Source organism: Pipistrellus kuhlii, unplaced genomic scaffold (assembly GCF_014108245.1).
Source record: "Pipistrellus kuhlii isolate mPipKuh1 unplaced genomic scaffold, mPipKuh1.p scaffold_m20_p_67, whole genome shotgun sequence".
Classification (NCBI taxonomy): Eukaryota; Metazoa; Chordata; class Mammalia; order Chiroptera; family Vespertilionidae; genus Pipistrellus; species Pipistrellus kuhlii.
The window spans coordinates 1,170,723-1,193,178 of record NW_023425570.1 but is presented as its reverse complement, the minus strand read 5'-3'; the positions used below and the strand labels follow the sequence as shown (position 1 = coordinate 1,193,178).

Genomic DNA, 22,456 nt, shown 5'->3' with positions numbered 1-22,456 from the left:
AAGTAATATCCATTTTATTAGTGTACTCAGTGTTCAGATTCCCTTCTTACATTTATTTTCAAGGATCTTTTGTATAAATTGAAATCTGTCACAGAAGGAGTTCCTCCTTGCCCCGAGGGGTGGCTCAGCTGGTTGGAGTGTCATCCTGTTGACCAGCACGTTGTGGGTTTGGTTCCTGATCAAGGCACATACCTAGGTTGTGGGTTCGATTCCTGGTCAGAAGGCATGTGGGAGGCAATGACAGGTGTTTCTTTCACATCAATGTTTCTCTCTCTTCCCTTCTCTCTCCTTTCCTTTCTTTCTAAAAAGCCCATACACCCATTGATTAAACTAAATGGGACACTATTTATAAAATTGTTTACTATCGGTGAATAGGATTGAAAAACTAATAGATAATTTTATATATAATTATATATATTAGTATAAACAATGAAAAGGAACTGAAGATAAAATATAGAGATGAATTTAACAATTATATATAACAGTATATGACAAGCAATATGTGAGGTGACATGTAAAAAATCAACCTTTTTCTTTTAAGTTCTTTAAAAATAGATAAACCAAAAATAAACCAGTTTAACAAGCAAGGCCAGAACCACACCACTAGATAGAAATGGATGGAGAAGAGCTAGATGATGTGACTTAGTGTTTCCTTCTCGGCCACGGACGAGCGGTGTGCGGTGGCGCGGCTTCCCCGCACAGTGCTCCCGGCCTCGCCGCACAGTGCTCCCCGCCTCCCCACCCCCCCCCCCCTGCTCCGGGCGCAGAGGGACTCACTGAGGGACTCACAGACGCAGGAGCGGTCGCGGCTACCGGGCGCCCTGGTTGAAGCGTTTGGACAGGAGCTCCCTGTGACATGCTCCGGGGTGAAGCGGGTGTTCAGAGACGGTGAGCATGCTGCGGGAAAGGCAGGCAGCCGACGCCCGCCACACAGCGCCCTTCTGAGGCCACAGCCCGCATGTGGGCCGGGGCCCGCGGCCGGGGCTAATTTGTTCCCTTTGAGAACACAACACCTTTCGGGACGAACCTGCTGCACATCAGAAATAAAAGGCTCTTCTGTTCCTTTGTGAATTACTCATCAAATGGATAACAGTTTAAAGTTTGCCTACGGGTCAGTCTTTGTAGGCATCATTTCACTTAATAAAAAAAATAACCCTATAAAAACACGGCGCTCTTACTATACTAATGTGTAGTGGAGAAAAGTCTGTGGAGGGACTCACATCCACGACATTACAGCTGCTCCCTGGAAAGGCTTCTTAACGATGTCACCTTTAACGTGACCTTCTCGGAGTTTTCACTTCTCCGTCAGCTCTGTCAACAGGCGTGTTGGACATGACCTGGCAGTGAACATGGGTATAAAGGCACTCGGACACCTGCGAGAACAACGCGCCCCTCAGTGTTGCTGGAAATGAGGAGAGTGTGAGGGCAACGGGTGCGGGAAGCTGGTGGCACCAATTCTGGCAGGTGCTGGAGTCCTCGGTGCCCAAGTTTTAAATGAGCCTAGACTAGTCTCAGAGAAGCTCTCGTGTTTATTTCTCTCCCCACAGAGCGATGCTTTGATGAATTATGTATAAAATAAATGCAAACGCGAGGATCCAACCCCCGTTGAAACTCCAAGGACGTAAAAATGAGCAGAAAACATCGGGGGCAAAGCCTGTACGGAGATTTCAAAGCCCCGCCTTTGAATTGAAGTCTGCGGCACCCCCCCCCCGCCCGCCCCAACATGGGCCTCCGCAGGTCCTCAGAGCCTCCCCCTCGCCCCGCTGTCAGAGCGCGCTGTGAGCAGAAGAGGCAGAGCGTCATGCCCTAGTCAGTCTCCACAGCCAGCCACACACGAGCCACACCTCCCGGCGCCAGTGACCGGGCGGAACAAGAGGAGAGGAAGCTTTCGGTGGGAAAAGAAAGCCCAGTGCAGAGTGAACCCTCAATGCCACGTGGTTTACAGAAATGCAACCCCCAGCATTTATAATTTTCCTCCAGGAACTGCAATCCCAGATGAATGTTGCTCGTTGGTATGAAGGCACATTTGTGAAGGCTAGGACAATTTTCACAAAACCCTCCAGTGTCCCGGAGCCGAGTAATTGCTGACATCAAGCAGAAGCTGGGAACTCGCAGCCAGAGTGCTCTGGGCACAGCCTCCGCCTCAACTGGCGAGTGTGGCCGCACCCCGTCATCCGGCGCTGTTTTCATCTCATCAAACGCTGCTGCTACACCAGGACCAGGACCGAAAACTCCCTGTCCCACTGAGTTTGTTTTCTCTGTCTCAAGGGCATCAGTGAAGTTACAGCTAAAGTAAATTGGTTCTACTACACATTTTACTTTATCTCCTTTTCACTTCAGACCAGAAGAAAAGACAGCAGAGTAAATCTTTATCATTGTGAATCTATTAATTAACAAGAGCTGTGACTCGAGCCCACCCACAAATAGGAAATGAATGGAATACATACCCTCGTTATTTATCAGTCTTAAGTGAGTTTTAAGTGTTGAAGCATTTCTTCACACAAAAGCATTGTTCTCTGATAATAATCTCAGGCTGGCTACAACCATTTGGTGAGCAGGAAGGAGAAGGTAGAATCTGGGTGAGTAATCTTAAGCTTTGCATGGATGGTATAAACACCAACCCGTGTTCCCTAACCCTCGATAGGATGAAGGCTGCATTACCTGAAACCTCACTCAAAACCAGGTCAGCTGGACGACGGGACTGGAGTCCAATAAGGAGACAGCAGAACGTTTGAAAAGAGGACGGCGGGGGCAGTAATGGAATGTCAGTGCGGGTCTCTCCTTGCTCTGGTTTCCCGAGCCAGGCTCTGCCCTATAAACCCAAATACCACGCCTCCTGTGCTCAGACCCGGGGACTGGTCCCAGTCCCCTCCGCTGTCTGCACTGAAACAGCACAGCTGAAGGCGGGAGCCTGTCACAGGGACCCACAGACTGGCCCCGAGAGGCTGAGCGAATCTCACTCCTCTCCCTCGAGCCTGCGTTTACCCACACGATCCTCCAGATGCCACCCGAGTCCCAGGGGCATGTCCTTTCTATGGAAAACAGTGTTGCTGAGGGTTCGGAATTACGCCAAGAGGTAAGTAACCCAGACCCCCTGGCTGACCCAGGTGACAGCCGGGCACCGATTTGTCGGGTCTCCCCAGGGAGCCTGCGCCGAGCGGCGGTCACTTTGGATCTGGGCTCTGAGGCTGTGCTCCCCTGAGCTGGGACAGAAGAGCCAGTTCTCCCACACCCACCGCCACGAGGGAGGCAGCAGCGGCGTCATCAGCATGTCAGCCCCTGGGGAAGCCCCTCGACGCTCCCAGGGGTCTGAGGCCCCAGGGCCACGGCCACTCTCACCACAGGAGCCCCGCAAGGCTGTCCCTGGGCACCGTGGCCTGGACCCGCCTGCTACTGTCTTCCATCAGCACAAATAAATTTTATATAAAACATATGGGCTATTGGTTCTGTCCTTTGCAGAATTCTTCTTTATATACAAACAAAACATCATTCTGTGCCCTAATTTAATCCAGCCTCTTTCTATCTTGTATTCCGGAGTAAAAGAATTTTAAATAAATTTAGTTTACAGATGAAACCATGCCATTCCTGAATTCCTCCCTTCATTCACATGCCTGCTACGGGGAGAGGGAGTGGTTTGTAAGTGCGTGTGTTCTCCTTGCTTTCCAACCACGATGGCTACATGAGGGCTCGCTTATTTCCTGAAACCCAGGGCACGGCCTCAAATCAATTGTGAAAACATCTGCATCCACAGTGCGCAGTGGTCAAGAGCATTTATTCTGGTTTACTTGTACTACTCGGCCAAGGCTTAGAAAGCAAACGTGATCGTGTCTGTCAGACTTCTACGGGGCTAATGATTCTGTTTAAGAATTCAAGAAACACGACTTCATCCTCCTCCCAATTTCATTGGTCTCACACTATGTGGATCAGTCTTTAAATGCCCCTGAGGATCAATTAAATCATGTTCTAATCTCTTGTGTTAAAAATCAGGCATTAATACATTCTGTCCCTTTAAAGTAGGTACAAATGACAAACTTGTTTATATTCCTCTGTGAAAGAGAACAGAACTTTCTAAGATTGAACACTATATCAAGGTGCTTACAGACTCACTTGTAGTTGTAAGAAATAACAGAGCTACCCAGGTGCCTGTCCCATTCCCCCAGTGGCGACAGCGCTTTAGGACGACACCACAGCTCCACTGCCAGTGTTGGCATGAGCCATGGAACAACTGTCCCCAATGGGGGTCCCCCTCCTGTCCTCGGCTGCCACACACTCTTCCTCCTGCTCCCTTGCACCCCTCCCCCCATTATCACCTACTAACCACTCATCTCTCCTCCATCCCGTCGTCTTGCCATTTCAAGAATCTATATATCTAAAAGCCTAAGCAACCGCATTGCAATGGAAAAACCAAATGGATGACTGACCAGGCTGCGTGGGGCAACCAGGCCGGCAGCAGGGCAGTGAGGGGTGACCAGGCAGGCAGGGGGGCAGGGAGGGGCAACCAAGCTGGTGGGAGAGGGGCAGTTGGGGTCAACCAGGCCAACAGGGAGGGCAGTTAGGAGTGATCAGGCAAGCAGGTGAGCAGTTAGGAGCCAGTGATCCTAGATTGTGAGAGGGATGTCTGACTGCAGGGATCTGACTTAAACCGGCAGTTGGACATCTCCCGAGGGGTCCTGGGTTGGAGGGGGTGCAGGCTGGGCTGAGGAGAACGCCCGTGCACAAATTTCGTGCACCGGACTTCTAGTATGATAAATAGGAACGTATTCAGCACAGGACCTGGGATTGGCTTTTCTTTGCTTGGCACAATGCACTGACATCCATCCAGCCCAGTGTACCACAGCTTGCTCCTTCCCCGTTGTATAAACCGTGGATGTGCACAGTTTGCTCGTCACTCATGCTGCAGGGCACAGGCTGCTTCCGCTGGGCCAGCGCGAGGGCAGCAGCGGTCAGCATCAGGCTCTGTTTCTGCGTGACCCGAAGCCTCTGTTCCTCGGGGATGAATGACCGGGAGGCTGACCACTGCGCCATGCGGTGAGCTCGCGTGCAGCTTCTCTGGGAAACTGTTGTGCTCCCTCCAGAGGGCTGTGCCCGTGCACCCCGCCTTCCCGCCAGCCCGCCACAGCCTCGCAGCATCCGGCGTCAGCGCTGCAGTCACTCAGCCACTCCCGTGGCCTTACAGGTACTTCTGTGCATCCACAGCTCACCACTCTCCCTTCCACAGGCAGAGTCTGCAAGCCTCACTGCCTCCATGTCCTGGCGCCTCACAAAAGCACAATTTCTGCCAGAGAACCTTCTTTTTTACATTTCTTTCTTTTCTTTTTCCAAATATTTATTGTTGAAAGTATTACATATGTTCCCCTTTTTCCCCATTGACCCCTTCTAGCCCCCTCACACCTGCCCCCCACCCCAGGCCTTTGCCACCCACCCTCCCCGCCTTCCCTCTGAGGCTCCACAGTCTGTTCCTTGCTCCCATGTCTCTGGATCTTTTTCGTTCACCAGTTTAATTCAGACAACCACTTTTTGACATCTGTATTTCCCCCCCATTTTCTTGTGACATTTGAGACTCTGACAGTCTTGCCGGTGCCAGTGTAGCCCACATCGCTGCAGGCAGGAATCCACTCTAAGAGTGCTGCTCAGGCTGGTCTGCAGACACACCCCAGGAACTGGGAGTTCTATGAAATGGTTCAAAGTGTTGTCATATTAGATTACAATCTCCAAAATAGCCTTTAGCAGTTAAAAAGATGAAACCACTTTTTTAGTTATTAAATTTTCATAAGATTGTGGTCTTATCAAAATGTGGTCTTGAGACATCAAGAAATACTTCCTGAAAGAGGTGGGGATTCTTAAGGTGAGATTCTTCAGTGTGACCAGGGTGAGGACCCCCCCACCTGTTCACCCAGGGCACTGCCTACACACCAACAAGTCCTGGAATCGTTACTAATAGAACCCCCTTTTCATCCTCAAAGGTATCCCATTTCGTATCATAAGCTTTAATGGCCACCTTATCTATGATCATGATAAAAAGAAAGAAAATGAAAACAAGAGGAAAACCCAGCAAGTATATGCACCTCCCTCCCCTTTTCCCCCCCGGCAAGCCCCCTCAGTTCCACCCTCGCTCCATCGCCAAGGGGCTTACTTAGCATTTGTCAGTGGGAACATTAAGTGGCTCCTGTGCGCGGTCCATGCTCTTTTCCCAGCAGTAGCTCCTCATTACACATTCTGTGCTTGTCCTGTTCTAAGGCTGATAAGGCTATGAAAGAACAGCAATATTCTGCCAATTGCAGCCTTAATAAAATATAACCACCAGACTGGCAAATAAACGCATAACTTCCTAGGCCGTCCAATAAAACTCTTATATGCAAACAACTTACCAGCTTCTCAGCCCAAAAACCACTAAACCGTGACCCACTTTGAGTCGCAGAAACAGCAAGGTTGCTCTTATTCATTCCCTCAGACAGACTTGAACTCAAATTCAGCCAAGTATGTGACAAGATGGTAGAATTAGAGGAAAATTATAAATTATAACTGATAATATACCTATCACCATAGAAAGAAAGAATCATTATGAATGATTAAGAACATGTAAACAGCGTCTGGGGCCTGCTAGTATGCTTTCCCCTGCCAGTTGGATTTTTATAACTGGCATATAGTAATTCTAGAGTCAGGAAAATATAACCTAGGCGGTTAAAGGGAATTATGACTTTGGGAAAAAAAGGTGAAGGTCACTAGGGAAACACCAGCTCTCAGGATTGTGGTTCGGTGACATTTCCGCGCGTTGGAGGTGGTTCAGGCAGTACAGAGACTATTCACAGCATCCCTCTGCAGCTTTTAAAGTTTCCCAATTTAGCAGGTTAATTAGCTGTCGGATCCAAACAGGCTATCACGTTCCTGAAAAGAACAGACCCGGTTTCTTACAGATTTCAAATCCCTGTATTCTTTGGCCATTGGACAGGACGTGCTGGTCAGTGAAAGCTGGTTCTCACTACTCTCAAATTTTGAAATGTATACGGCGCTCTGTCACTAAAAATACAGCCAATTAAACAATCTGGCTCTTGAGGCTCATTTACTCTGCTTTAATATTCACAGCCTAAGCTATCAGAGGCCAAATGTCCTTGGTCTTGCAGACTCAGAGCTGTCTCATGAAGCTCCCGAGGATGAACTGAGTTTATTATGTGGGTGATAAACGAATGACCTTTAGCATGGACAGCAGAATGGCCTCCTTCGTGGAAGGAAAGCCTCTGAGTGTGGCTACACATTTGAAACATCATAAAACTGGACATTTGTTGAAAGGAATTTATGAACACCCACTGGGTGAACGCTTTTATAAAGCAACCATTTCTATGTCATATTTTATTTCCTTTTTTGTGGGTCTAATTTACTATCACAAAGAGAATACACGCAGAGTAACTTCCCTAGAACATAGTAAGCACAGCAAGGTCTCCATGTCCTGGCGTGACGGTTAACTCTGCATGTCAACTTGCCTGGATGGGCCCAGACATTTGGTCAGACGTCGGTGGAGATGTAAAGTTTGGGGGTGTTTTTGATGAGCTAACACTGGATCAGTCTCCCCGGTATGGGGGCGGAAGGGGAGCTCCAGCCAGGAGGTGAAGGCCTGAGCAAGGAGGCTGACCCTCCCCGGTAGGAGAAGGCAGGAGAAGGAAGAAGAGGCAGGACAGTCTCAGGCAGGACAGTCTCAGGCAGGACACCGCTTTCCCCGCCTTCGACCTGGAGCTCCTCCCGGGCCTCAAGCCCAGCAGCCCGCTGTCAGGCCTCGGCCTCAGACTGGAGGTCAGCCTGTGACCCAGGTCATAGGACTTGTCAGCCTCTCTAAGTGTGTGAGACAATCCCTTATGTAAATCTGTCATCTATCTGTCATCTATCTACCCATCTATCAATCATCTATCTACCCATCATCTATCTATCTATCTATCTATCTATCTATCATTTATCTAGGCATCTATATATATTATCTATCTACCTATCATCTATCTACCCATCATCTATATATCTATCTATTTATCTAGGCATCTATATATATTATCTATCTACCTATTATCTATCTACCCATCTATCTATTGATTATCTATCTATCTATCTATCCATCCATCTACCGATCTACTGACATGCACTATATACCTATGTAAATTTATATCTTATTGGTTCTTTTCTCTGGAGAGCCTTGACTAATAAATATACTAGCTAATAAACCTTTAATGATATTACTGACATTAATAATAGCACAGCTTTTATGAATACAATGAATTTTGTTCAAACAAAATCTTATACAAATACTGAAGTCCCTGTCATTTTAAGTTAATCTAATTTCAAAGATGATCATTTTGGCATATACAACTACATTATAACCTTATTTTCCTTGTATAATTATGAATAAGAAAATTAGAATTATATAGAGGTGATTCATGGGGCTTTAGGTATGCTGCGTGTCATAATTGGAGGCTCAGAGAAGGATGAGCTGACACTGAACTGGCCCTGAACACTCGTTGCATGAGTTAACAAGAACATCTTTACAAAGAAAAAAGATCAAGCCATTGTGAGCAATATGTCAAAGATTAATATTTTATATTGCATGCTTGTAGGTCTGAGAAGAATAATACAAACACACAGGGAGCATTGCTTACAAAGCAGGAAAAAGCGTGTAGCTCTTCCCGACCTGCCTCTCAAACACAGAGCATGCAGATCTCCATGTCCCAAAAACACATTTCCAAAGCGACCAGACCACGATGGCTCTGCTGAGCAGTGCAGCTGGGGGCTCTGCTTTTACTAAATTTGTTCAAGGAACTGTTGTCTGTTTAACACGTGAAGCGCCCTGTCAGTCACGAAGACAAAGCAGGCTGGGTGCTTCCCATGTGAAGCTTCTAGTCCCACTGTTCTTAACGTCAGTAAAACCTGGGTATGCGAGGGTCAGATATTTACAAACTCCACAGAGTTATTTTTAGTTAAAACATATAAATATTACACACACACACACACACACACACAATATACATATATATGTTTTCCCCAGTAAAATGCGCACCCTGTCATTGCCTTAGCTCATTAATTTATTGCAGAATCCACGCTAAAATGAGTCTTTGTTATTTAAGGTGATCTCTTAGACCCTGAAGTAACTGCCTACTGATGATGATGATGCTAACAAATGCTCACATTCATACAGTGCAATGACTTTCACCCAGTGCGCCACAAGAAGTTTTAAAACAAGCAATACTGACCATTTAGTCAGGGGCACTGGCCTCTTTTACCTTAGATTGTCAAATAAAAATATGACAACAGCCGACATGATCGCAGTCCAATGTGAATGAATTAAATTATATCTGTTTTTTGTCAGATTGGCATTTTTTTGAAATGCCACAGGATTTTAGTTGTTAGTTTATGTGTGTCACAAAGTGGAAAAAGTTGAACATTGCTGCTCTGGTATTCACTATACACTGAGTGGCCACGTGCTGTGCGTGGGCCCTGGGCACCCTCCCTGGGTCAGTCCCACAGGCAGGCACAGGGCACCGCTGCCCTCCAGGGGTCACACTGGGTTATCAATTCCTCCCCTGCAGCCCTGAGCTGTGGATCCGAGCAATTTATTCGCATCCTTCCTTCCTCGTTAGGATTCTCCTGGAGTAAGTGAGGGAGGAATTGGACAGACATGGAAACTGCCGTGCCCTGCTGCTCCCGCTCAGCCAACATTTATTCACGGTCTGTTCCCCGCTCTGCAGGCTCCCCCCCCCCCCCCCCCCGACACACACACACACAGCCCTTCCTTTTGCTGCTTCGCTGCATAATTAAGGTCAGAGTTAATGAAGAGGCAGAGTCAAGTTCAGGCAATCCCCAGGCGCCATTTATTCTATCAGATCCGGGCCCTGAATGTCAGCAGGGGCGGGTGTGTGTGTGTGTGTGTGTATGTGTGTCACCCAGCCTGCAGGCCACTCACCTGCACCACCAGGTCATTCCTGAGCTCCTTCCCAGCGAAAATCACACGCAGCTGGTCGGCCGGAACCCCCTGTCGCTTAGCAACCTCCTCCTTGAGCTGGAGGATGCTGGTGGCAGAATCCACCTCCACTGGGAATCCGTGGCTGGAGTTGAACCGCACGAACACTGTCCGAGAAAGTGGAGAGAGAAAGAACGTGAGACCTCAGCCCCCGCACGGCGACACAGCCATTCGGGACCAGGGGCCCGCTCTCTTCGCGCACAGCCTGGGCTGCGGGGTGACAGTGGGAGAAGCACGTTGTGTGAGTGACCACAGACAAGCTGTGTGCTCCCGACTTGGTCCTGGGGCAGGCTGAGGCGGAGCGCCCGCGTGGCTGCAGCTGCCGGAGCCCGGGAGGTGGTCAGCGACGGCCTGCAGCCCCTCTCCTCTTAAAAACACACAGCCGTGTCTGACCGTGCGAAAAGCATCAAGCAGAGCCCACCGAGGGACGACAGTCTAAAACACCCTGACCAGTCCCCCCAGCGTACGACTGAGTCTCAAAGCTGCGCCCGCAGAGTGGCCGGAGGAGACCCATGCCATGACTAGATGCAGCGTGGTCTTCCGGGTGGGATCCCAGAAGAGAAAAACAAAGGACATAAAAGTCGTTTGGATTTTAGTTAATAAAAATTGTCAACATTGGTGCTCCTTATAAAAGTGGAGTATAATAACTTGTCAAAATAAGGAAAGTATTAATAGGTATGGAGTATAGAACTCCCTGTACTATCTTTGCAGTTTTTCTCTAAAGTTTATTTTTTTAAAAATCTGGACTGATTCAGATGTGCTGTCCAAAAACCAGATTTTTCAGTTCAAATCCAACTAAAATACTTGTCTCATAAAACAAAAGAAACAACTGTCATCAGAAAAAAAAAAGAAAAAAAAAAAGACAGAATCCAGACTTTCCAAAACTTACATTCATAATGTTCAGGATACAATTACAAAATCACCCAATATTTGAAAGAACCACAAAAATAAAGCATATTTTCAAGAGAAAAAAAATCAACCGAGACAAACCCTGAGGTACCTTGAGTCTGGGAGTAGACAAACAAAATTTTCAAGTTGCTAGTATTAATATCCTCAGTGAAGTAACACAACATATTCTTATAACAAATGGAAGGACAGGACAGACAAGCAGAAAAATGGAAATTATAGAGAAGTACCAAATGGAAACTGCAGAAATAGAACTACATTAAAAAGGATGAAAATTTGTTGGATAATAACAAAATGGAGATAAGAGAGAAAATATTAATGTGGAGTAGAGAGGAAGAAGATGAAAAACATGAACAGACCTCAGAGACCTAGTAGGTAATATCAAATTGTCTGACATACATGTAATTTTAGTAACAAAATAAAAAAAGAAGAGAAAATGAGGCAGAAAAAAATATTTGAAGAAATAATGCCTAGAATTTAGAAATGTCTAATAAAATAAATTTACATATTCAAGATGCTCAATAAACACCAAGCAAGATAAACATGAATAAGACCATGTCAAGGCACATCATAGTCAAATTATCAAAAACCAAAGATAAGGAGCAAGTTGTAAAAGCAACAGAAAAAGAGGACCCCCTGCATACAGGCTTAAAACAATGTGATTGATGGTTAATGCCTCATCAGAAACAAAGGAACCAGAGTAAAAGTAGAACGCCTTTAAATTTTTCAAATTAAAAAAAAAAAAAAAAAAAAAAAAAAAAAAAAGCAAAAACATTGCCAACACAGAATTCTATATCCAGTAAAAATATCTCTCAGGAATGAAGACAAGATATAGAGATTGTAATATAAAAGAAATCTAAGAGAGTTTGTCACAAGCAGTCTCTTCTACAAGAAATGGGAAAGGAAACTCCACACTGGAGGAAAACGTTATCAGATGGAAATGCAGAGCTTCAGAAAGGAATAAGAACAACAGAAGTGCTAAATAGCTCAGTAAATACAAAAGACAATTATGTGGGAGAGTTTTTTATCTTTTGCTTTGTTCATCACAATTTTTTAAAGACATACAACTGTTTGTATGGATTAAATTGTGGTCCCCTAATTCTTATGTAGAAGCCCTCACTAATGTATTTGAAGGTGCAATCTTAAGGAGATAATTAGTGTTACAGATGTGCCCTTTCCCCCTCATTGACCCCCTCCACTCCACTCCCACCTCCTAACCCACTGGATTTTACATTGCTCTCTCTCCTCTCTCTCTCTCTCTCTCTCTCTCTCTCTCTCTCTCTCTCTCTCTCTCTCTCTCTTCTCCCTCTCTCTCTATCTTTCCCTCTCTGGCCCTCGCCTCCCACTCCTTGTTTCCTTTGACTAATTATTTTATTTTCTGCTTTAGTTCTTTAGCAGAAGTCACATCATGAGAGGTGGAGAATGGGAGGTAAGTTTATTCTCGGTAAAATAGGAGGTAAGAGAACCTGCCTCATAAATGTATTGTGAGAATCAAATGAATTACCAGAGGAGAAGTATTTAGAAAAGCACCTGGAACAGGATACGCTCCAACAGTTTTTAGCTCTCCCGCAGGCCAGTGTGTGGCGCAGACACCAGTCCCTCTATCCAGTGCCCACCATTAACGTCTGGTGGGCTGGGGTGGCGGTGTTTGGAGAGAAACGGGATGAGGACTTCATTTTGGGGTGATGAAATCTTCTAAAATTTATGGTGGTGATGGTTGCAGAATAGACCGGAAGCCATTGGCTGTCACACTTTAACTGGTGAGTTTTAGAGTATGTGAGTTCTAGCTCAGTAGAGCTGCCTCCTCCAACCCCCTTCCCAGTTTCTGTCCACCCATCACTTCCTAAAGCACTTGGCAAGAAGACAGCCACCAGGTCATTTTGGATTAAGCGCATGGATGAGTGTGAGTTCGTTTTATTTTAAATGGCTTTCTTCCGTTTTCACCCATTATGGAAGCCTGCAATTCCGAGAAGAAATGTACAAACATTGTGTATGTCATCTGTTGCATTTATAATAGATGTCTGTTTTTATCATGTAGTAAGCTTTCGTTTTGAAATATCACACAGTTGGCATACCTAGAACTGCTGGGTGGACCGGAATAGTGCTAATGGTATAAGAAGGAGGCATGTATTTCAGCTCTCAATATGGAAGATCTAATTTGCTTAAATTACTCACGCTGTTCTCATTTCCATATGCTCTGGGGTACAAAAAAGATGTAGACCAAATCGCTGGTGACATTGAAATTCATGTATTCACACCGTCAGCAAATATTTACTAAAAGGTGACCATGGCTGGGCAGTGCCAGAGATGTTCAACAGAATCCTGTGCCACAACCCGCCGTGTTTTATTCATTGGTTCCCTGGGCGGCAGGCCAGATGCCCCGGGAACAGGGCGGACGGAGCAGCTAAGCTGGAGGAGTAACAGCGCTTCCGAGACAAGGACGCATTTCTGGCAGAGTGTCTAGGGGGGAGTGGTTTTTAAACAGCTCCCAGTGGGAGTGACGGTTCCCCAGTCATGTCTTCAGCAGAAGCAGCTGCTCTCGTTGGTCACGGGCTGTCAGTACAGAGGGACGGGCGTGTGTGCAGCAGTGAGCGGCAAAGCCAGGGGCGAGGCATTTCATAGCCTCGGACCCACACGTGCCCTCTGTGCCTGGCTTCCCCCCTCTCGGCACCAGGGCTTCCAGGTTCATCCATGTGGGAGCACATGTCAGAACCCCGTTACTTTTTATGGTCACATGACATTCCAGGGTATGATGTAACGCATGTGTCTGTCTATGGATGATGGCGTTTGAGCTGCTTCTACTTGTCGGCTGTTCTAGGTAACGCTGTGGTGAACGCTCGTGTACAGGTTTCCACGATGCATGTGCCCGTTTTTCTTGGGAATATTCCAGCAGGATCATATGGCCACATGATGTTGGACTTTTTGAGAAACTGTGAAAACTTGTCTGGTCATCAATATCTTGCAAAAGTGATAGTTCACACAACCCTGCTAAGGAAGGCTTTGGTCAAACCAGAAACATCAAGTTAATGCATTTGTGTCCCATGATGCAGACTCGCATTTTAAATCGGCGACTAAGTCGGTCCTGCGGTGTTTGGCCTGAGGTGGCCGCTTACTGATGACAGCTCCCGGTGCTTTGGGGATGCTAGCCGCCTTCCTCTCCGATTCGCCATGAAACCTCAGGAGAGCGGGCCTGTGGTCACAAATCTCAGTTATTTCTCACTAAATGCCCTTGATTATTTTCTACTAGAGGCCCGATGCACGGAATTCATGCAGGGGCCTTGGCCCTCGCAACCACAGCTTCATCCGGAAGGCCGTGAGGAAGGATGTCCGGTCTAATTAGCATATTATGTTTTTATTAGTGTAGATGTTTTATTTTTTTAATAATATATATATATATATATATATATATATATATATATATATATATATATATATTTTTTTTTTTTTTTTTTCCACAGAGAGGAAGAGAGAGGAATAGAGAGTTAGAAACATCGATGAGAAAGAATCATCGATCAGCTGCCTCTTGCACACCCTCTACTGGGGATGTGCCCGCAACCAAGGTACATGCCCTTGACCAGAATCGAACCTGGGACCTTTCAGTCCACAGGCCGACGCTCTATCCACTGAGCCAAACTGATCCCAGCTATTAGTGTAGATGTTTTAAACCAGTTCCAATATTAAACCTCATACTTCCTTTTGTTTTAATGGACATAACTGACATATAACACTGAGTTAGTGTGAGGTGTACAGGTGTATAGAACATGTGTTGCACATGTATATATTGTAAGATTTGCTAACATCCATCACTCCAGTAGTTTAGGATGCACACTCTCAGCGGCTTTCCAATACACACTCCAGCGTCCTCCCTGCAGGCGCCACCCTGCGCGGCACAGCCCGGGACCCATTCCTCCTAGAACTGGAAGTTTGTGCTCTGACCACCCTCATTTCCTCTGTTAGCCATAACTCTTGGCTCCTATTTGAAAAATCTGGCTTAAAGAATGATCACACTCTGCAAAGTTAAATGAAAAACGACAAGTCACTAAAAACAACACTGTGGGCCCAAATCTGGAAGCACGGAGCTTTGGAGTCACGCGGGGTGGAATGAAGCTTCGCCGGCAATGAAATGGCCTGGTTTGCTGAGAACAGCAAAAAACTCTCATTCACTACAGGAAATAAAAATTCTGTTACTTAAGTTTTTGTTAAGAAAATCCAAACAGGAGACTTCCCTGACTCGGAAAAGCCAGGTATTACTGTTTAGCTTGATCCTGTGGGTTTGGCAAAGTCCTTTCAAGTTGCACAAGGTAAAAAAAAAATCATGTAATTCATGGTTTTATGTGTTTTGTTTTGTTGTTTTTTTTTAATAAAAAGAGAAGAGGGAAAAATTCCTTCTATTTTATAGTGGCATAGTATTCCATTGTGTAGATGTACCGCAGTTTTTAATCCACTCATCTGATCTGTTGGGGTTGGGGTGGGGTTAGAGAGCGACCAAAGGACTTGTATGCACGCACATTAGCACAACCAGTGGACACAGACACTGGCGTGGTGGGGGCCTGCCCCGGATGGGAATGGCTGGAGGAGGGGTCAATTGGGGGAAAAGGAGACATATGTAAAAATAAATATTAGAGAGAGAGAGAGAAAGAGAGAGAGAGAGAGAGAGAGGAGGAGGAGAGAGAAGGGGGGGAAATAGAGGCTAAGAAGAAGGAAGAGTAGAAAGGGAGGAAATATTTCAAGGAAGTTTCTAAAACAAAAAAAGCCAACTTTGGAAAACCGCCTGAAAGGTAAAATGCTCCCTAGTGACTGGAGACAAAGCAAGGGCTGCTGGCTCCCTGAGGCTCTGCCCATGTGTGGGCTGCGGGGGGCTGCGGGGGGGTGGGGGTGGGAGGGTGGGGTGGTGGGGGTGGGGGGCCTGCGGGGGAGTGCGGGGGCTGCGGGGGGCTGCGGGGGAGTGCGGGGGGGGCTGCGGGGGGCTGCGGGGGAGTGCGGGGGAGTGCGGGGGAGTGCGGGGAGTAAGGGGGAGTGCGGGGGGGGCTGTGGGGGAGTGTGGGAGAGTGCAGGGAGTGCGGGGGAGTGCGGGGGGGGCTGTGGGGGGTGCGGGGGGCTGCGGGGGGCTGCGGGGGAGTGCGGGAGGCTGCGGGGGAGTGCGGGGGGCTGCGGGGGGCTGCGGGGGAGTGCGGGGGGGTGCGGGGGGCTGCGGGGAGTGCGGGGTAATGCGGGGGAGTGCGTTGGGAGTGCGGGGGACTGCGGGGGAGTGCGGGGGAGTGCGGGGGAGTGCGTTGGGAGTGCGGGGGACTGCGGGGGGCTGTGGGGTAGCGCAGGGGCTGCGGGGGGCTGCGGGGGAGTGCTGGGGGGGTGCGGGGGGCTGCGGGGGAGTGCGGGGGGAGTGCGGGGTAATGCGGGGGGGCTGCGGGGGAGTGCGGGAGGCTGCGGGGGGCTGCAGGGGAGTGCGGGGGGCGGGGGAGTGCGGGGGCTGCGGGGGCTGCGGGGAACGGGACGAGGGAGGTAACAGCACATCTATTGTGCACGCACCCCAGGCACTGGGCGGAAGAGATGTCGCTGAACCACGCGCTTTCCCGACTTCTCCCCCCGGCCACACGTGGGGCCCCGAGACACGCACTAACCCGGGCTCTTGTACATCCCTGGAGCCTGTGCCCCGGAAGCAGGGAGGACACAGGCGGCCATGCTCACCCGCATCAGCATGGAGCGGACACACCGCACTCACAGGGCGAAGGCGCTCTCCAGTGCGCCGGCCCTGCTGCCGGTCGTGTTGGCGTGAATAACTCCAGCAACGATGTGACCAATGAGGTGGGTCAGAGCATGGGGTCAGAGGGGGAAGCTGGACAAATGACCTCAGGGTTCCAGGGCTTCAAGCTGCAAAGCCATGCTTTCTGGGGGTGTTATTTAGGTAATGAAGGCATTCCTTCAACATTTCAAGATAAGTCCGCCGGCGTGGCTCAGGGGTTGAGCACTGACCTATGAACCAGGAGGTCATGGTTCGATTCCCCGTCAGGGCACGTGCCCAGGTTGCAGGCTGGATGGATCCCCAGTGGGGAGTGTGCAGGAGGCAGCCGGTCCATGAATTCTCTCTCATCATGGATGTTTTTATCTCTCTTTTCCTTTCCTTTCTCTCTGAACTCAATAAAAAAATTTTTTAAGAATTTCAAGATAGAAGAAGAAATGCTAATGTTCACGGATTACCTAGATAACGTTAAGTGCCGAAGGCAGGGGACACATGGAACGCTGACTTCACCTGCGCACACTGATATGGAAATTTTGTCACCGTACAGAGTTTTATACGAAAATGTACTCCTGGCTAAATTCTTTGATAAGTTTTGTGTGTCCTTGAAAATCCACTAAAATTGAGTTATGATGATGATATTTAAGAATTTAACAAAGTTATCACAAGAACATCACACTCAAGTCTTTTTTTTTCTTTCTTCTCTCTCTTCCTATCTGCAACCCCTGGCTCTATGGTGACTAATATATCTTAATGTATTTCTGTGTATCAATATTTTTATTATGTTATTTCTTAAGATGACAACTCCAAATAATAACTAGCGCTGAAAGAAAATACAGGACCCACCAATATTTCTCTTTTCTTGACATACTTGCAGATGTATATTTTTATGTTTAGAACAAAAGTTAATAAAGAAACATGCCCAGCCTATTATTTCTAGATTGATTGCAGAAATAGCTGCTACCATTTTTGATGATGGTGAAGTTTATACGTGTATGTGATGAGGCAACGGCTGTGGTAATTACTTCCAGAAAGTAACGCTTCTCATTGTTTTTCTCTCCTCCCCTTACCACTCGCATTACAGAGTGGAGAGGGCCTGCTTGTTTGAGGAGGCAGGAATGATCTTAAGAACGCTCACCTGTGCCCAGGTACATCATTCCTAATTTTCAATGAAAGTTGACGAGTCATTTGCTACATCTGCTTCTACTGCAGAATAAAAGAAATAGCGCTGCTCTCTTTGGTTTGCCCCAGTTTCTCCTTTTTTAACACTACCCTTTATTTAAAGGTTCGGTGAATGTGCCTACTTTCTCAATGTTAAGGAAGGTAAGAAGAACTATTTGTGTGTACTGCATACCGGGTTATAAAAGAGACTAGAGGTCCGATGTACGAAGATTCCTGCAAGAATGGGCCTTCCTTCCCCTGGCTGCTGGCACCGCCTTCGCTCTGCCAGAGCCGCCTCTCTGCCTTTGTTTGGGCCGGGGGTCCCTTTCCGCCTTCCCATGCTGCCCAGAGGCCCTGAGCGCCTTCATTGCCACGGCAATGATACGAGCACCCTGCTTCCCCCTCCCCACCCTGGCCACTAAGTGTCTGTGCATACAAATTAAACCACTATATTGGTTGGGTTAATTTGCATACTCACTCCTGATTGGCTGGTGGGTGTTGCAAAGGTACGGTCAATTTAGATCTTTTTCTTTTATTAGTGTAGATAACTTTTTTAAAATATATATATTTTATTGATCTTTTACAGAGAGGAAGAGAGAGGGATAGAGTTAGAAACATGGATGAGAGAGAATCATTGATCAGCTGCCTCTTGCACACCCCCTACTGGAGATGTGCCCACAACCAAGGTCCATGCCCTTGACCAGAATTGAACCTGGAACCTTTCAGTCCACAGGCTGACGCTCTATCCACTGAGCCAAACCGGTTTTGGCTAGTGTAGATAACTCTGTGTTAAAACAAAGCAGCAAATACACTAATCCCTACTGTTATCACCAGCTTCTAGAAAAATCTTAGCAAATTAATAAGCAAGTCCGGTAAATAAAAAATATACTGAGTCCAACTACTTTTGAGTTATTGCTGCTATTCTATTATGTTTATTACTATTATAAATTTCTGTTTAAGGCCCACTTCTTGGGGAAGCCCTCTTGACTATACTCAAAACCACAACAACCCCCACTTGGCACGCTAACGCTTCCTCCCGTCTTTCTTGTTCTCTGGACAAATTTCCTCCTGGAGACCAGAATTTGCATCTGTTTTATTCACTACTTTATCCCCAGTCACTGGCACGGACTAGCTGCTCAGTAACAGAGGCTGGATGATATTATGACACATGTATGATGTGCAGCACACACTTATCACACGCTGGCTCCCTCCCCCCACCTGCTCTTCTTTCGTCTTCCCCCAATGAGGACCATCAGCAATGAATGGCTCATGCCCAAAACTTACAGATCCTCATCAACTTACTCAGTCCCCTTATCTTCTTACTCTTCAGCCCTTGGCTCTACCTCCAAATTATAGTGAGGACTGTTCTACTCCTCTCTCTCTCTCTCTCTCTGTCTCCGTGACCTCTCTCATGTACGAGCAACAGCCTCACAGTCCCTCCTTCTCCTTCACACATGACCCTCCCCGTGAATCTCTTCGACAAAAGAATAAAGTTGTGTCACTTTCTACTCACACCCTCCCGATGGCCTGCTGCTGCTCACAGAGTCCAGGGCCCACTCCAGGCTCCTTGAACCCGCAGGAAGGGTCACCCATGTGTGTCTCATTCTCTCCCGCACGGATGGATAAACCCATCATGGAAATATGTTTGAATATTCCTTTTCGAAACACCCGTACTTCTTTTTAGGTTATTTATGTTCAGTGACAAACCACCACATCCCAGTTCAACAACAACAATAATGTTTGAAAACTCTTCTACTGTCCGTGAAAACAAAACAGATTAATTTTGTTCACCTATGATCTGTCCACTGAGCAGAGGGGCGCAGCTCCTGTTCAGATGGCCTGGCCTGGCGCTGGCACAGCTGGGGAGCCAAAGGGAACCTGACCCACAGCGGGCATCAGCAGTGCCAGCCACGCATCCCATGCGATGGAGAGGGCACCTCCCTCACCCACCATTCCCTCAGCCCTTTCAGAGCGCGGCTCTGATTAAGATATATTTTTTTTTTTTTCAAATGAGGGCACAATAGGCTAATGACCAGTGTGCTACTTAAACTGCCACAGGAATGCGAATTACAGACCTATCAGAGCATGATTCTCGACAAAAGCCAACACGTTCTGTTGTGTGTGCCCTCTCCGTGGGTCAATATACCAGCCATTTCCATATTTCTGGAAGTATCCAGGTTTATAACCGCACATGCCGTCCTCAGACTAAAAATATTACAGTAGTTACGTGTGGCTGAAAGAGCTCAGAAGGACGGCTGTCCCGGCCTGGCGTGGAATGGCGCCCCCGGCAGTTCCCACCCCTTTCCCGCCTCGCTTCAACCGCCGGTTCCCAACCCGCAGACGCACTGCCCGGAGACCGTGTTCACCGGGCGGTGAGGGCGGTGTGTGACCGACTTTCCTCTGGGATGACGAGGGTTAAGTCCCAAACGCTGGGCTGTCCGCATCCTACCAGGCACTGACTCCACCATCGATGTTTACGAGGGTGTGTGGACAAGCTCTCTCCGCCTTTTCTGCTTTCACGACTTTCTATTTTATGTCCGCCTGGCACCAAATAATAAAATTTACGGTATTCTGCCCAGCGCACCATCACACAACGATCCGTCCTTCACCCAGGAGGGGCACCCAAAGCACATCCAGCTGAGGGCCTGTGGGTACCGCTGTGGTCACCCAGGAAACCTGCTATGAAGACAAGATCCGGGTCCAAACACAGGAGACCACAACTCCCCGCCCCCTGCCCTGAGCTACCGGGACCGTCCGCACAGCAGCAGCAGCAGCGGAGCCCGCGCTGGATGAAGACAGCCTGGCTGGAAGGGATGACTGAGGCATCGGTGCTGACGGGGTCTGTGAAATTGTTTTTTGTTTGTTTGTTTGTTTTTGTTTTTAGGGCTTCATGTCACAATAAAAAGAAGCCATAAATATGGAGACAACCGGACATGCAGGATTGGGATGAAAAGAAAAAGAAATAGATATATAAGTAAAAATAAAACAGTGCACCACTTTTGCATTGTTCATATCACTTTCCTTAGAGGAAATCTTAATTTTTAGGTAGTTATATTTACAACTTTTTATTTTATTTTATTTTATTTTATTTATTTATTCATTTATTTTTAAATATATTTTATTGATTTTTTACAGAGAAGAGAGAAGATGGATAGAGAGTTAGAAACATCGATGAGAGAGAATCATCGATCAGCTGCCTCTTGCACCCCCCCCACTGGGGATGTGCCCGCAACCAAGGTATATGACCTTGACTGGAATCGAACCTGGGACCTTTCAGTCCACAGGCCGATGTTCTATCAACTGAGCCAAAGCGATTTCGGCATATTTACTATTTTTAAAAAATCTTCTGGCATATATTCCTCAAAAACCTTAAAGTCAATTTCATTACTAATCATGAATGATAACATAAATTCTACAACCGAGGATATGTTGTATGTGATTTCATAGGGTTTGCAAAGAGCAGGCAGGTTTTGAGGGCATACATTTGTCATTTTTATAGTCAAGCCACTGGAATATACTTTAGGAGGCTACAGCAGTGCTTTCTGTATTCCTGAGGAAAAAATGAGTATTTAGGGACAGTCTCCAATTCAAAGCCCGTGAGGAGCTAAGTATTCCTCAGCGGAGCGGCGAGAGGACTTCTGCTCACAGCATTAAGACGCGGTTAGAGACGATATCAGGGCGTTTTTAAATGTGTCCACACAGTCATTCCCATTATTTTCCAAAGCACCAGGGTAGCTGGGAGACACTGCTATTTTTAAAACGCTGCTCAGCACAACGAATGGCTTATAAAGCAGGTACTTGCAGCCGTGGAGGTCACAAGGAGATTTAACGTCAGCGTGCAAACCAAATGCGATGGGCTTTTCCGGAACAGGAAACAGCTCTTGCATGGGGCGCTCATCCTCGTCCCCTGAGCCAGCGACTGCACAGAGGCTGCACAGGCACAGAGGCTGCACACGGCACAGAGGCTGCACAGGCACAGAGGCTGCACACGGCACAGAGGCTGCACAGGCACAGAGGCTGCACAGGCACAGAGGCTGCACACGGCACAGAGGCTGCACACGGCACAGAGGCTGCACACGGCATAGTGGCTGCACAGGCACAGAGGCTGCACAGGCACAGAGGCTGCACACGGCATAGTGGCTGCACAGGCACAGAGGCTGCACACGGCATAGTGGCTGCACACGGCACAGAGGCTGCACAGGGCACAGGGTGCCCCCCCGAGCCCCTGAGGACCGGCTGCTGGGCGCTGCTGCTCACCACACCTGCCTTACCCCGGCAGCTGGCCACACCCACCAGGTCTGCAGGTCCTGGAGAGGCCCCTGGGCTCAGTCTCCGGTGCACAGGAGAGCAGGCATGGCTGCAAAGCAGGGTCCGCGCTGGCGAGGCACAGCCACACGGGCCTCTACCAGGATCATCTCCGACACTAAGGCAGCCCTTCCAGCTTTTTATCTTGTTTAATCTTTTGCTTACATTTTAAGTGGATTGTTTTTCTTTTTCTTAGTGTGTACAATTTTAAAATGAAAGTGCTCCCCTCCCACCACACCTGAATTCCACCCCTCAGGGCTCGGTGCTGTTAGTATTCTGTGCTGTTCTCTCCTGGCCTTTTACACTCTGTAGTATTACATATGTGCACATATCACATATATGTGTATATAAGGTGG

General features: G+C 47.7%; 1 protein-coding gene across 2 annotated transcripts in view; it reads right to left on the bottom strand.

Moving 5' to 3' along the window:
- The window catches only part of PRKN (parkin RBR E3 ubiquitin protein ligase), a 351,420-nt gene that overhangs the window by 217,977 nt on the left and 110,987 nt on the right, over positions 1 to 22,456 (bottom strand). For both annotated transcript variants that reach the window (XM_045575139.1, XM_045575140.1), the window contains exon 2: positions 9,938 to 10,101. In XM_045575139.1, the coding sequence (XP_045431095.1) occupies positions 9,938 to 10,101 (164 nt within the window). The remainder of the gene's footprint in view (positions 1 to 9,937; positions 10,102 to 22,456) is intronic.